Source organism: Callorhinus ursinus, unplaced genomic scaffold (genome assembly GCF_003265705.2).
Source record: "Callorhinus ursinus isolate GAN/ISIS: 27379988/994484 unplaced genomic scaffold, GSC_fseal_2.0 scaffold7, whole genome shotgun sequence".
NCBI lineage: Eukaryota > Metazoa > Chordata > Mammalia > Carnivora > Otariidae > Callorhinus > Callorhinus ursinus.
Window position 1 is genome coordinate 69,062,817 of NW_027397069.1, and position 14,885 is coordinate 69,077,701.

At 38.9% G+C, this 14,885-nt stretch overlaps 1 protein-coding gene across 4 annotated transcripts in view; it reads left to right on the top strand.

Moving 5' to 3' along the window:
- LNX2 (ligand of numb-protein X 2) overlaps positions 1–14,028 on the top strand; it is a 79,946-nt gene extending 65,918 nt beyond the window's left edge. For 2 of the 4 annotated variants that reach the window (XM_073894747.1, XM_025875131.2), the window contains 5 exons: positions 154–294; positions 3,682–3,859; positions 6,633–6,864; positions 9,724–9,882; positions 11,721–14,028. In XM_073894747.1, the coding sequence (XP_073750848.1) occupies positions 154–294; positions 3,682–3,859; positions 6,633–6,864; positions 9,724–9,882; positions 11,721–11,856 (846 nt within the window). In that variant the 3' untranslated portion in view covers positions 11,857–14,028. The remainder of the gene's footprint in view (positions 1–153; positions 295–3,681; positions 3,860–6,632; positions 6,865–9,723; positions 9,883–11,720) is intronic. The other 2 variants (XM_073894748.1, XM_073894749.1) reach the window with 2 other exon arrangements.
- Positions 14,029–14,885: the final 857 nt, after the last annotated feature.

The following is a 14,885-nucleotide window of genomic DNA, read 5'->3' on the forward strand; positions in this document are numbered from 1 at the left end:
CCTCCTGCCCCCACCCAGCAGGTGCCTGCTGTCACCACTCAGGTGAGGCTCTGGTACAGAGATGATAAGTGCACTGAAAATTATACTCCCTATAATTTTCTAAGTGAGAAGCATTATTAATGACTGGTGGTTATGTATGTGTGTTTTCTCTAGGCTAGTGGAGAGAGGGTGGATTTAACAATTGCTAGACCAGGGAAATCCCAGCCTGGTAACCCTGTCCGAGACGCAGGAGCTCAGAGTAGCAGCCAGCATCATGCACAGCCGCTGTATAACAACAGACCCAGCTCACATAAGGTGAGGCATTGTGTTTGCATGTTTTCATTCATCTACCCTCAAGGGTCCTTGTTACAAGCTGGTAAGATTTAAATGAGGGCTGTTACTCTGTTGGAAAAGATGAACTCAAGTGTTTGGGATGTGAAATGTGTATTTGGCTACCTGGAGAGTCACTGTACAGTCTCAGTTCCTCAGCCAGTAGGGGTGGTTTCTTAGTAAGAAGGTCCCCCTGCCAGGTGATTGATAAGAAGTGTTTGATCTTCTAGAAAAACTTCTTTGTTTGGTCCTTCTTTAAAGTGGGATTTATCTTGGTTTGCTCATTCAAATGTAACAATTGGTTGTGTGATTGAAAAAGCATAATGAAGACAATGATCGAAAAGTCCATACTTAGCAGTTGGGCAGGTTGCCTACAACAACAGAATTCTCTATTTGAATATTAAGCATAAATCATACATTCTGATAGGTACATGCAAAACATGTAAAGCATTTCTCTTTATGTTATAGCTTATAGGAATACTACCCTAAATCATTTTAAATTCCCTTACGTTGAGCGTTTTCTGCATCTTTACTCTTTCACCACTTTTATAATATATTCCTAGGTCATTTATCTGTGCTGAGAATTTTGATGCTGTCTCACTTTAGATGTAGAAATCAAAAACAGTGGTACTTTACTGTGTTCTCAGTATTATTTACTTCATTTGATCTTTCATTTGAACTCAACTTCCACTAGGCCATTTTAAAGCAATGCTGTTTACCAACTGTGTGAAAATTGCACATAGGAAACTTCCTATAGTTTTTAAGTTGACCAATAAGTTTTTATTTAGTAAAGCAATTTAATTTTACTTGAGAATAACTTTAGAAGCTCATATTTAGCTTAAAGTGGCTTCTTAATGTAAGTACAGTTTGAAAGAGTACCTCTGGAATGTCACAGGTGCCCAAGAACGCATTGCTTAAAGGCACAAGTATTTTTGGCCCATTGGGTTTATCTGGTTTTCTGAGCTGAAGTATAGACTTGTCACTGGTCTTAGGTTCAGTTAATACTTCTAAGAAATTATAACCACAAACTTGTTAATTTTGAACAGAAGATGAAATGTGTGAAGGAAACCTCTAATTTTGCTTTCACAATGATGGCTATGAAAAGTGGTTATTGTTTCGCATAGCTGGTCCTTGCTTTACAAGTTACGTATATACACATATTCCTAACGAATTACAATGTGAGGCAAAAGTTGATCATTGAATCTTTTATATCAGTGAATTCTACAGTAATTTGAAATATGGGGGTCCGAAGACACTACAATTTTAAGACATTTTAAAAACTACTTAATCATTTCAACATTCATATAGAGAACTGTTTATGTCATTTTATTTGTTTTAGGCACATATATTTTTCTTTTTACTAATTCTTATTCTTTAATTTTATGTGGCAGTGTTTTAAATAGCAATGCTGAATTCTTCTAGGTACTCTACAAACCTGATTGGTTGGAACAACCACAAGAAATGTACTTTTAAGCATTAATTTAACAATTTAGTGTTAACATACAGCATTTGTTATGCCAAGTCCTGATTTAGAAAAATAAAGGTCTCCTAGGGAAAACAAACACAGATTCACCAAAACAATCTGTTCAGAGGATAATCATTGTTAAAAATTAAAGTGCACATTAGTGTACTAGTAAGCCTCTGCATAACTGCTTGGATAAACATTCATGTGGTGTTAAGCCCTTAGAAGTTTCCGTGAAGCGTACCAAGTGTAATCGGTGAAGTTTGGCTAAAATGCATACATCTCAGCCAAATAGAGGAATAAAACAACCGCCTCTAATTGATTAAATACCTGACAGCCAAAACTGCTGAAATAAATGTACTCACCGCTGAGTTTACCTGGATTGTCTTCAAAATAACATGGGTCTTGCCCAGATTTGCAGGATGCTAACATAGATGTCATAAGGTTGGCATACCACCTTTAGCCGTTTACAGGTTTTCTACGAGGTCAAAGTTCTGGGAACTCTAGGATGTTGACAATAAGTAGTTACCTTAATAAAATTTTAAGAGTATGGGTTCCAGGACCAGAGAAGAGCAGATGCGCCTGCAGCTCCAGGGCTTGATTAACAGATAGGTACCTGTCCACTCTGAAGTAGTGTCACTAAAGGAAATGTTACAATTCTGTTGTTGATATTGTTAATCATTTTAAAGTTATCTTATTATCTACAGTACGCTCTTACAGTTGATAAGTGTTAGGAACCTTTTGAGATATTAACTTCCATTGTTCCATTTAATGGGATAGTGCCCTTGTAGTGTGGATGCGTATAACCAGTATATACATAGTGCATCGTGCTATATGAACATACACAAACCATATATGAATACATGTATATGTATATACACATACTACATATGTGTGTGTATGTAATTTTTTTTTAACTTGAATCAGTTCAAATCCGAGTGTAGTCACATGTAGCTGTATAATATGGGGCAAATCACATCTTTCTAAGGCTGTTCCCTCATCTATAAAATGGGGCCAACAATAGGATTTACATTCAGGACCATTGTGAAGATTAAAACGAAATAATGTATGTAAAGCCATTCACTTTACACATATAGTAAATCTTCAATACATGGTAGTTACTGTTGCTGTTTTAATGTTGATGTTGCATATGTACACCTTGTTTTTTATTGCATTCTAATTAAAAAGAAAGGTGATGTTTTAAATTCTCCTTTTCTTCTAGGAGTGTTTCCATAAGTAGCAACAATAAATGTCAGTAAAAATTGCTTTTTCCTGAGAACATAGTTTGTTGGGAATTTTTTCTCTTCATTAACTTTTTAAAAAATTCAGTTACTTCATATCTTTGTAGCTTTCCATGAAGGTTTTGAAGATCACTTTGCACCTGTTTCATGATTGAGCATTCTGATAATCCTCATGAGTAAGAAACAGAAGAGAGATCTGTAGCTTTTTTCTGGAAGTTAATGAAATCCGCACTTTTGTACTATTCTGTCAGCATTTCTTTCAAAGAACAGAGGACAGAGATGGAAATAAAATTAATTGGCTTGTCTTCAGAATCAGAATGCATTCAGAATAAATTCATTATTTACTTTGGTAGAATGGATCATATCTTGGAGCCCAAGATAGTTATACAAATGATGTGCTTCTTTTATCTTGACTTCCATATGTCAGCAGTCCTGAGATTTTTCCGTTCCATAAATAGTCATATGAAAATACAGCAGTCCAAAGTTTGACATTGTGATCCCCAGTGTTTGGTGTAGTGTTTATACCACGAAGAACTGTGTATTACTTCTATAGTAAGTGATTTTAAAAATGACTTCATCATTGTCATGGTACTTTTTCCTTCAGTTTCCTTTACTTTACTTCAGCTATGTATTATGTATTATCCAATAAATTTTCCTCTCATGTGTTAGGATCTTAGCCAGTGTGTTACGTGCCAAGAAAAACACATTACGGTAAAGAAGGAACCACACGAGTCCCTGGGAATGACAGTGGCTGGGGGCCGAGGAAGTAAGAGTGGTGAGCTGCCCATCTTTGTGACCAGCGTGCCACCTCATGGCTGCCTTGCACGTGACGGCCGCGTCAGGAGAGGTAAGACAGGGCCGGGACCAGGTTCACCACATCTCCCTGCGTTCAGCTCATGTTTGAAAAAATAAGTATCTAGAAAGTTTTCTATTAAAACATGACTTTTTTTAATCCTTTAAAATGTCCCTTCATATATAAGTGTAAACCTCTCTGTAAGGTAGAAAAACGCCTAATGTGAAGGAAAGTTGCGGCAGTTTGATGATGTCTCCATTATTTTCTAATGTTTACTCAGATCATTGGATTATTTTCTGTTGGAAAAGACCCTCTAAAAGATTTAACACTTCTCACATCCTGGCAGACTGGATACTCTAAAGGACTATCTCACTAAAATAACAGATGTTGCTTACATGATAAAGTACCTATGTAGGAGGGGTCTCACAGAAGAGGTAGAGTGGAAGACAATCTTAATAAAAAGATACAGTTTTAGGGATTAACTCACTCATAATTTCACATTCCCTGCCCCACCCCACCCCCCACCAGTACTGTACAATTTGTAGAGGTAGGGGTGGTAGTAGTGAAAAGAGCTTTCTCCATACACTTGGTTTGTTCATATGGGAAAGTGAGTCTTAAAAGCTATTTTTCTAAGAATGAAGTTGGATCCCTACCTCCCATAGTATATAAAAATTAACTTAGAGTGGATCCAAGACCTAAAAGTAAGAGTTAAGGGGCGCCTGGGTGGCTCAGTTGGTTAAGCGACTGCCTTCGGCTCAGGTTATGATCCTGGAGTCCCAGGATCGAGTCCCGCATTGGGCTCCCTGCTCAGCAGGGAGTCTGCTTCTCCCTCTGACCCTCTTCCCTCTCGTGCTATCTCTCATTCTCTCTCTCTCTCTCTCTCTCAAATAAATAAAATCTTAAAAAAAGTAAGAGTTAAGACTTTTAGAAAAAAACACAAGCATAAAACCTCATGACCTTGGATTAGGTAATGGATTAGTCGGTTTTCTTAGATATGACATCAGGACACATGCAACACAGTAAAGAAAATAGATAGACTGGACTTCATCAAAATCACAAATTTTTGTGCTACCAAGGACACCACCAAGAAAGCAAAAAGATAGTGAAAGTGAAAAGATAACCCACAGAATGGAAGGGTATAGTTGCAGATCGTTATATCTAATGAAGGACTCCTATCTAGAGTACATAAAGAATTCTTACAATTCAGTAATAAAAAAGACCGATAACCCAGTTTTTCAGTGAGCAAAGGATCTGAATAGACATTACTCCAAAGAAGATACACAAACAGCCAAAAATCATATGAAAAGATGCTCAGTGTCATTAGATATTAGGAAAATGCACGTCAAAACCACTTCATACACAGTAGGATGAATATTATAAAAAAGACAGTAATATTGTAATATTAGCAAAGATGTGGAGAAATTGAAACTCTCAGACATTGCCAGTGGGAACATAAAATGGTCCAACTGTTTTGGATAACAGTTTAGCGGTTCCTCAAAAAGTTAAAATCAGGGTCACCACATGACCCAGCAATTCTGTTCCTAGAGAGATGAAAATGTACATCTCACCCAAAAACTTATACGTTATTTTTCATAATAGTCAAAAAGTAGAAATCATCCATATGTCCACTACCTGATGGATGGATCAACATGATGTATTATGTCCATGCAATGGATGTTATTTGGCCGTAAAAAGGGGTGAAGTATTTAAAAAAAAAAAAAAAAAAGGAATGAAGTATTAACACAAGCTACTGTATGGATAAACCTTGAAAAGATTATGCTAAGTGAAAGAAGCCAGTCACAAAAGACCATGTTTGGTTGCATTGATATGAAATGTCCAGAATAGGCAAATCTGTAGAGACATAAAGTAGAATAGTTCAAGTTTGCTCAGGGCTGGGGGCGGGGGGTGTGCAGCAAGATGGGAAGTGACTGCTAGTGAATACAGGGTTCTTGGGGGGAGGGATCTAAAAATGATGTGTGACGGTTACACAACAATGTGTTTGTACTAAAAACCAAAAGTTGTATACTTTAAAATGAGTGGTATATGAATTATACCTTCATAAGGCTGCAATTTTTTTTTTAAAAATGTTATTTGCCCAATTGTGGGATTTAGGGTAATTTTGTTTTCCAGGTTTTCTGCAATGAGAATGTTTTGTTTTCATAATCTGAAAAATAAGTGATGAATTGGGAGAGAAGAACTTTCCATAGGCTTTCTTGGTACCTACAAAACTAAACTTTTCCTTCCTAACCTTTTACATAATCCTCGTTGCCCTTTTTTTATTATATTACTTGGCAGGGCAACAAACACTTTTTTTTCTTCCTCAAGCAAGAGAAGATGTTCAAATCACAAGTTTCATTTCTTTGTGTGGTCCCAAGGATCTCTTCTCTTTAAGTATTCTGATATGTTAGCGCTGAGCAAACTATGTAGGGCTATCTTTATGTATAAAACTGTGTAACTATAAGACAGGATATATTACAAATTCATTTCTAAGAGCAAAGGATCAAATAATTTTTGAGCAGAAAAGAACTATAGAAATCACTGAAGCCCAAAGAAGAGAAATGAACATGCCCAGGTCCTGCACATAGCAAAATTAGGTCTAATGATTTGGACTTCCTGTCGAATCACAGTGCCTCAAGCCACACTTTTTCCTATATATGATGAAATTATCTTAAGGTTTTGAGTTGTTTTGGAATGTTTTCCATGAATTGGATTTTCCCTTGGTATCGTAACAATGACAGAGAAGTGAAAAAATTACAAATAACAGATGTACAGGGAAGATAATGACTTGGTAGCTCATCTCATTTTTCTTGTTTGTTCATTTGGACAGGTGATATACTGCTGAATATCAATGGCATTGATTTGACCAATTTAAGTCATAGTGAGGCCGTTGCTATGCTGAAAGCCAGTGCCGCATCCCCCGCTGTTGTCCTGAAAGCACTTGAGGTCCAGATTGTCGAGGAGGCATCCCAGGCCACTGAAGAGCAGCCCGGCACCTTCAGTGAGAATGAATATGACGCCAGCTGGTCCCCATCATGGGTCATGTGGCTTGGGCTTCCAAGGTACTGACAACGTTTTGGTGGTTTCATGGAATAATCGTAGTGACAACCTTTCTCAGTGTGTAACATGGTAAATTCACTCATCTGGGCGGGGGGAAGGCCCTAGTCAGAGATAAAAGTGGCAATGGCATATCAAGTTACAAAAGAAAGTGGTGTTTTTTTCTTAGAATATTATATTTTAAAAGGTAAATTTAAGGGGTGCCTAGGTGAATCAATCAGTTAAGCATCCAACTCAGGATCTCAGCTCAGGTCTTGATCTCAGGGTCATGAGTTTTTAAAAAAAAATTTTTTTTTAATTTTTAAAAAATTAAAACATTCTTAAAAAATGTAAGTTAAGTTTAATAATAAGAACTAGGCTAAAAAGACTTACTATATCTGTTTGTAAAAATGAATAAAGCTGTTCTGTCCATTCCTATTAAGGTTCTCAAGTGGACCAGCCATGTTCAGTCTCTTGCTTTAGAAAAGCTGTCATTTACCACCATGCATTCCGATACATGCTTAGACTTCATGTGCACTTTTCACCAGAAAAACCAGGTCAAAGTGTGTGGCCTTTCCCTACTCCAGAAGCTTTTCTAAAACCCCTTTCTTAATCTTTTTAATTCTCCCTAAAAAGGCAGGTTGTAAAACTCAGTTTTTATTGGACATTTAAGCCAAACCATTGGTGTTCAAGAATAGGTGCCCCTCACCGTGACCTTAGTGAAGAGTTCACTGCTTCGGGACTGTCACCTGCCAAGACATTCTGCAAGTGGTCATTGTCTGGTCATGAAAGTGTTTGCAACCTCCTGAGGGTTGTATAATTTGGTATTGAGATAGGAAGAATGTGTATTACTCTCTTTGTTTCCAGATCACTTTAGATTCTTAATGTGTAGAGGAATCCTAAAACTGAACTATGATGAAACATTTTGACTCTGAGCCAAGTATGAAAATGACTGATTTTTTAAAATAAAAATATACAATAGGAACGCCAGTTTCTGAGCCATCTAGCTTCATTTGGATGTAATTTGTAGTAACTAGCATTTGTATAGTTCTATATGATTTACTAAAGAAAAGTACTTTCACATAAAGAGTAGCAGAGAAAGCAAGGATGAATGGAATTCATTTGTCAATCATCTAACTTTCTGACTTGTCCTCTTGGTTGAAAAAGACCAAAAAGGCCTAAAACTGTAATAGAATTCATGTCTCAGGGACCTGTAGGGATCGATTCAAACGGTTGCTAAGAAACTGCAGACATGCTACCTAATGGTGAGATGTCAGCCATCAGAGGGAACTCATTGATCTTGTTAAGTACTCAGCCCAATACATTGACCTGTCACTTGAAACCTAGCGTGTCAGGAAGGCCCCCTCCCACACTAGTGGGTGAGAAGTGGTCTCCCCTGCTGTGCAGCGGCCTTGCACATGCGCACGGCTGCTGGTGGCCAGGCAGACACTGGCGCTGTGCCGCGCTGGGGTTTCTTATCTGGTTCTCGTTATCTCGTATTCCAGGCTAGCTTTGTGGTCAGCTCTTTACCTCTTGTCTTCAGAGCATTTTCAGGTGTACCAGGAAGACTAATGAATATTTCAGATGAAAAATACACGGGATAGTAAAATCTGTTTTGGGGTCCACCTGTATCGAAAGAGTATCTGTCAATCAACGGTCACTATTCTGTGGAGTCTTGGGGGGTCTTCTGTTGTGTGCAGACCTGTATTCACAACCACATGTCAGAAGGGCCACGTGTCAGAAACCTCCTTCAAGCAGGTTTCACATCACACAGGGTAGCAGCTCTGCTCTTTCTGAAAAGGGAGGTTCTTCCTCTGCAGTTGGCTAGGGGTGTACCAGACAAAACAGTTACTTGTTTTGTGTTGTGTTGTTTTGATTGTTTTTTGCAGAAGATTCAAAATCATGAAAATAATCTGTATCGTCTCTAAAATACCAGGCTAATGCCTGGGACCCTGCTCTATGCCAGAAGCCTTTTTAAAAGCCCTTTCTTATCGGTGAGCTAAGAAACTGGACCAGATTAAAAGTTCTAGCATTTCGTATATCGCTTACAGAATTAAGAAATCTTTTTAATAGATTAAAAACAGGAAACCTTGCCTTAGATGACTAGATCCAATTTCCTCTAAAAATGAAAGAGACTTCTTTCATATAAAGAGATATTTTTTCTATATTATTTAGGTGGGGTTTTTTTCTGTTTTTATTTTTAAGTTTTTATTCATCGAACTCTGACGTGTCACATCTTCCAACTGACAGTGGCATTTTAACTGAAGCATCTCAGTGTCCCTGGTTAAAAATAAAAAAGGGGAGGGGGGAAGGAAGAGATGATTTTCATTAGTGTTGTCTAGATTGAGTTCTCTATTTTGTCAGTTGTCTCCCTTAACATGAGTGCATTTTAAGGGAAGGAGGAAAGAACAACAAATAACTCCTCACATAGATTAAAAAGAAAGTTTTCTACCTTTCTGTCATTTTAGTGCTGAGATTAGCAGGACTGGGTCCCCTCTGTACCACCATTTTGTAGGTACAAACTCTGTAGATACAGATGGATATCCAAATTGAGGACATTGTTGACAGTGCAGAGGGCAAACGTAGGCACAGAACCATTTTATACGACTTTCTGTGGTGTAACTTGTAACCAGGCGTGTTTAGCTCTGTGTGTGGGTGTGTGTGTGTGTTCACTTGGGAAAAGAAGACCGAAAAATGTTGGAGAAATTCCAGTCTACCTAGGACTGAGTCTGCTAGAAAATGGGTTGTCAGAATAATGTGTTCAGAAGGAAATAAAGTAGCCCTTTTTCGTTTCCCAGCAGTGATAAGTATGGAGTTACAACAAAGGTGAACAGGGTATAAAAGCCTCCCCATTAATTTTTTCTTGATCTTTGTGTTTGTTATAGTGCCCTTCATAGCTGCCATGATATAGTTTTACGAAGAAGCTACTTGGGAAGTTGGGGCTTTAGTATTGTTGGTGGATATGAAGAGAACCACACCAATCAGCCTTTCTTCATTAAAACCATCGTCTTGGGGACTCCTGCTTATTATGATGGAAGATTAAAGTGAGTCTTGTGATAATCAGATAATGTGATTTATGTTTATTGTGATGGACACAATCTTGACCCAGCCTTTGTCCTTCCTTGTAAATAAAGTTTTCCTGGAACGTGGCTGCATTCGTCTGCTTACACATCCTCCGTGGCTGCCTGTGAGCCACAGTGGCAGTGTTGAGTCATTGTGACAGAGGCCATGTGGTTCACAAAGACTGAAATACTTGTTTACTAACTGGCCCTTTACAGAAACAATGTGCCAGCCAGATCTCGACTGAAGCATCACTTTGACCATCTTGCAGCTGATAGTTCTATTTTGCTAATCTAATAACAGGGACCAAACCTGAGTCATCTGATTCAACACATTGAGATATGACAGCTAGCTCTGAGCAGTCATTCCACATACACCCTTTAGGTCTAGTCCTGTCATTAGATGACTCTGCTCGTTTTTCTCCACAGCACTTATGTCTACCTAACATTATATTTATGCAAGCTCCATGAAGGGATGTTGGGGGGGGGGGGCTTTGTTGCATTTATTGTTACATTCCTGGCCAGCGTAACAGTGCCTTGTATAAATAGTAAGGTCTCAATAAATATTTGATGAATGAATGTGTGAGAGCTGCCAGGCACAGTGCTAAATGCTTGGGATTGTATTATTGAATCTTCTTAATAGCCCTGGGAGGTGAGTGTTGTCATTGCTATTCCTGTTTGATACACGAGATAACTAAGTCTCAGAAAGATAAAGAAACTTGCCCACAGTCAAATAGCTGGAAATGGTTGACTGCAGTTCACACCCAGGACTCTCTCTCCAGAGCCTGGGCTGTTTACCCCTCTTCTGGGCAGGAAGTCCTCAGCCAACCTCATGCAGCCTCTTTCCTTTATCAAAGCTCAGGCACTGGGAGAAGAAAGAGGTGTTAGATCAAGAGATTCTACAAACAGAGAGGAAATGGATTAGTGTAAGGTCTTAGTGCTTGGTTTTTTGATGGAAGAGCCAATTCTTAAAAAGTAACTTGACATATTAGAGTGCCACACAAATGGAGAGTGTATACTGATCACAAAGACAAAGTGCCATCCTAATAGTCTTGTGAAAAGTTGATCAGGGTCAGTATGCTCCCGATCAGTCTTACTACATTGACAGAGATGGGTGAAAAAAATCAGTATTTTAGGTGGAAAGAGTAGGGGGGAAATGAATTAACCATTCTCTTAGCTGAGTTACTCAACCAATCTGGGTCTCAGTTAATTAATTTATAATCTGCATTCCACCTACTTCCAAAAAAATTGAAGTAGCTAACAATAAAATAGCATATTGCTATTACAAACTAAAGAGCAAAAATCATAAAGGAGAGAAAGGCCTTCAGATTTATCATCCATTTATGATAATCCTGTCAGGACAGCAAGCAGCAGCAGCTGAGAGAAGAGGAGGTGTGGGTCTTATTCTCAACGTAATTGAACCCTCAAATGTATGAGTTTTAAGAATGAACAGGGAAAGAACCGTCAAAATAATAAGCAACCCCTCCGAATGCATTATTTAGTATTTCTTAAAGAGCCAGCACATTTATTCTCCTAATTACATTTTGCTTAAGCTTACATGAAAATTATTTTGCTTGCCCTCAAAATCACCCAGCAGTTAGAGGAGGGGTGGGCCCAGGGGTGCCCCGTGACTGGCAAGGGAAGGCCAATACAGGCTTAAAAATTGCCCCAGATGTCTTGCAAAGTAGAAAATATACACTCATCATTGACAGCTGATGCTTAAGTGAAGCTGTGAATTTCGTGCTAAACAAATCTCCATTAGGATAATGTTTTCTAATTGCATGAAGATAGTTAACAGCCCGTTTCTGTTTGTCTTTGGCCAGATGTGGAGATATGATCGTAGCCGTCAACGGCCTGTCAACGGTGGGCATGAGCCACTCCGCACTAGTTCCCATGTTGAAGGAGCAGAGGAACAAAGTCACTCTGACAGTTACCTGCTGGCCTGGAAGCCTGGTGTAGGATTTGAAATCAGTTGTGAGTCGAACATCTTCCTTTTTTAGGCTTTGGAAAGAAACCCCTTTCGTTGGATTGTGTTTCTGCTTAGGAGCTACAGACACAGCTGGTGTTTGCAGGGCCCAAAACCACTGAGATTGTCCTTTTGTTATTAGTAAAACGGCTTTCCTCCAGTTAGCCACGTTTCTTTTAGCTTGGTCTTCCACTAACCCTTGTAAGCTCGTATTTTCAAAATTCAGACTCTCCATTGTCAGAATGTGACCTAAAATAATGAAAGAAGTGCGCGCAGGCTGCGATCTAGCCAGCTGGCTTAGAGGACGGGGTGGTCCTTGGTTTTCCCGCCCGAATCACAGAGTGGGCTCGCGTCCCAGCGCGCGGGCCGGTGGAGCCCGCAGCTGTGCCATTCGCTGCCCCTGGTGCAGCCGGCGCCACGAACGGATGAAGATGTACTTCAGTTTAGCGGTAGCCCTTCCCCATTTTCTCCCCATCAGTGCCAACATTTCAAAACTTCATACTGTTTATAAAGTGATATTTCTGACTGTTTTGTTTCTCCTTTAATTTCTTAGTACTCATAGATGCTGAAGACAGAAGTCTCACACTACTAAAGAGCTTTTTAAAGAATAATGTACCATTAATTAGAATACTAGATAATCAAAGGTCACGTTTTCCATTGACAGAGGCATTTGGGAAGTAACTATAGTTTAGTGCTGGAGATGGTAAAAGCCACACTTGCTTGCAGAAGTCCGGAAGCATTAAAGATTCCTTTCCAAAGGAATGTTTTGTTATGCAGGGAAATTTTGAAGCAGATTTTGCTAAAATTCATTTTCTAGAGTCTGTATTGTACTTATCAGCAGTCTTGGCTGTACATGCTTTTTGTGATTTCTGTAGTTAAACAAGATAAAACCGTGTTGCTATTCCACACATTGATCTATATCGCAGCTCAGTGTAGGAGAAGGTATACTTTTTTTTTATTTCATTCCGAGAAGAGCCTTCAGTGTTTTAGAAATCCTTATTTTTTCCCCATTATTTCTTGTGAACTTAATTATTTCAAGAAAAAGACTGGAAAGGCCTGGATTTTTATCTAAAATAGTAGGTTTTAGATGTTAATATCTTTCAGTCAGTTCTTGGTCACGAGGCTATTTCTTATTTTTCTAAATGCTTTTGAAAACTACAACCAGCCCATTTTGTTAGTCCTTCATTCCACTTGATTGTTCCTTGGAAGAACGCATAAAGAAGCGAATAAAATCAAAATTTCTTTACCTTCTTAATATTATGCATACTTGAAAAGAGTTTCACTTAGAAACCTAGCATGAATCTGAGCTCCTTTACAAGTGCCCTCTGTAATAAATGGTATTGATTATCAGAGAATGTATTTCAAAAACACTACAGTATATTATGAAGCATGACCACTTTATTTTCAAACTGGCAATTGTATTGCTAGGGCTTATTGTGTCTGTAGCATGTCACTGATTATTCCTGTTAGTTTTTTAGTGATTTTTTTTTTAAACATATCGCTTTTGAATAAATAAGAAATGGCAATAGTAATTGCTACTGATTTGTCCAACCCCTTAGCTACACTGTATGGTCAACATATAACCAAGATACAGTGGAATGCCCCATACAGTATATTACTGTTATGTGATGATTGGCTTTTGAAGCAATTTGGTATTGAAATGCTTTGATATTCTAATTGACATGGAACAAGTTTTTTTTTTCCTGCTCCCCAAATAGAAATTTTATATCCTACTTTGCTATTTTTTTAAACATTTTGTAAGAATATGTCATTCCTTGGGGAGTGGCCATCCATCAACAAATATCCTAATGGCTACTTTGTTATATATAAAATACTTACATTGAACCTGGGGATATAATGAGTATTTTGAAAGAAGACACTTTTTTCGACTTTATTTTTATCATGGAAATCTCAGACTCTGCTTGAACTAATTTGGTTTTATTACAAAACATGATAGTTTTTGGTCAGAATGATATTTGGTGATGGAAACTTGTTCATAATTTATTGTTACTGTTGAAATATTTGAATTTTCTCATCTTAAGCGTAAATAGTTCAAATATTTTGATTTATTCTGTGCCTTCGGTTTAAATTATTTCAGGATTTTTCAAATGTGTTTAAATAATGGTGTGATAATCATTTAGGATGGAAATAAAAGTCATCCTTTACATACTAGTGACATTGTCTCTTTTCTTGAGCAGCAGACATTGACTCAGTATGCGATCTTTATGTTGGTTCATGGCCCGGCAGGCTGCCCACACCCTCAGTCCTGCTTCCACACACATGCCTGTAGTCGCCCTTCTGTGCATGGCCAGGGTGCGCCATAATGGGAGGCGTAGCTTGAACGCTGCCCATTAGCTTTCTCCGGCCCGTACTCCCCGCTTTCAAGAGAATTACCCTCCGTGTGAGGGTGAATCTCCGCAGGCCTCTATCTGCCTTTATATGGCTCTGACCTAAGTACCCTCAGAGTTGTAAGTCCTGTCTGATGCCACCTTGCAATTCTGAAGGCCGCTCAGGCCCTGGTGCTGCGGCTCCCGCAGTCTGCAGACTGAAGGCACCTAACCTCACTTCTGCACCCTGACTCTGAGTTTTCTCATGCACTTATCTATCTCCACTCTCTCTCTCTCTCTCTCTCAGTCTGAACTCTTACCGGCAACCTTTCTAAACCCTAACTTTAGGGGCGCCTGGGTGGCTCAGCCTTTAAGCGTCTGCCTTCAGTTCAGGTCATGATCCCAGGGTCCTGGGATCGAGCCCTGCATCAGGCTCCCTGCTGGGTGGGAAGCCTGCTTCACCCTCTCCCACTCCCCCTGCTTGTGTTCCCTCTCTCACTGTCTCTCTCTGTCTGTGTGTGTGTCAAATAAATAAATAAAATCTTAAAAAAAAAACAACAACAAACCCTAACTCTGGTCATTGCTCTGGTCATTTCACTGTTTAGGGATCTTGGTGCTGCAGAAAAGCCCCCTCACCATCTGCCCCCGCCCCCATCTCTCCCCTCGCTTCTCCTCCCCACTCCTTGCCTCATTTA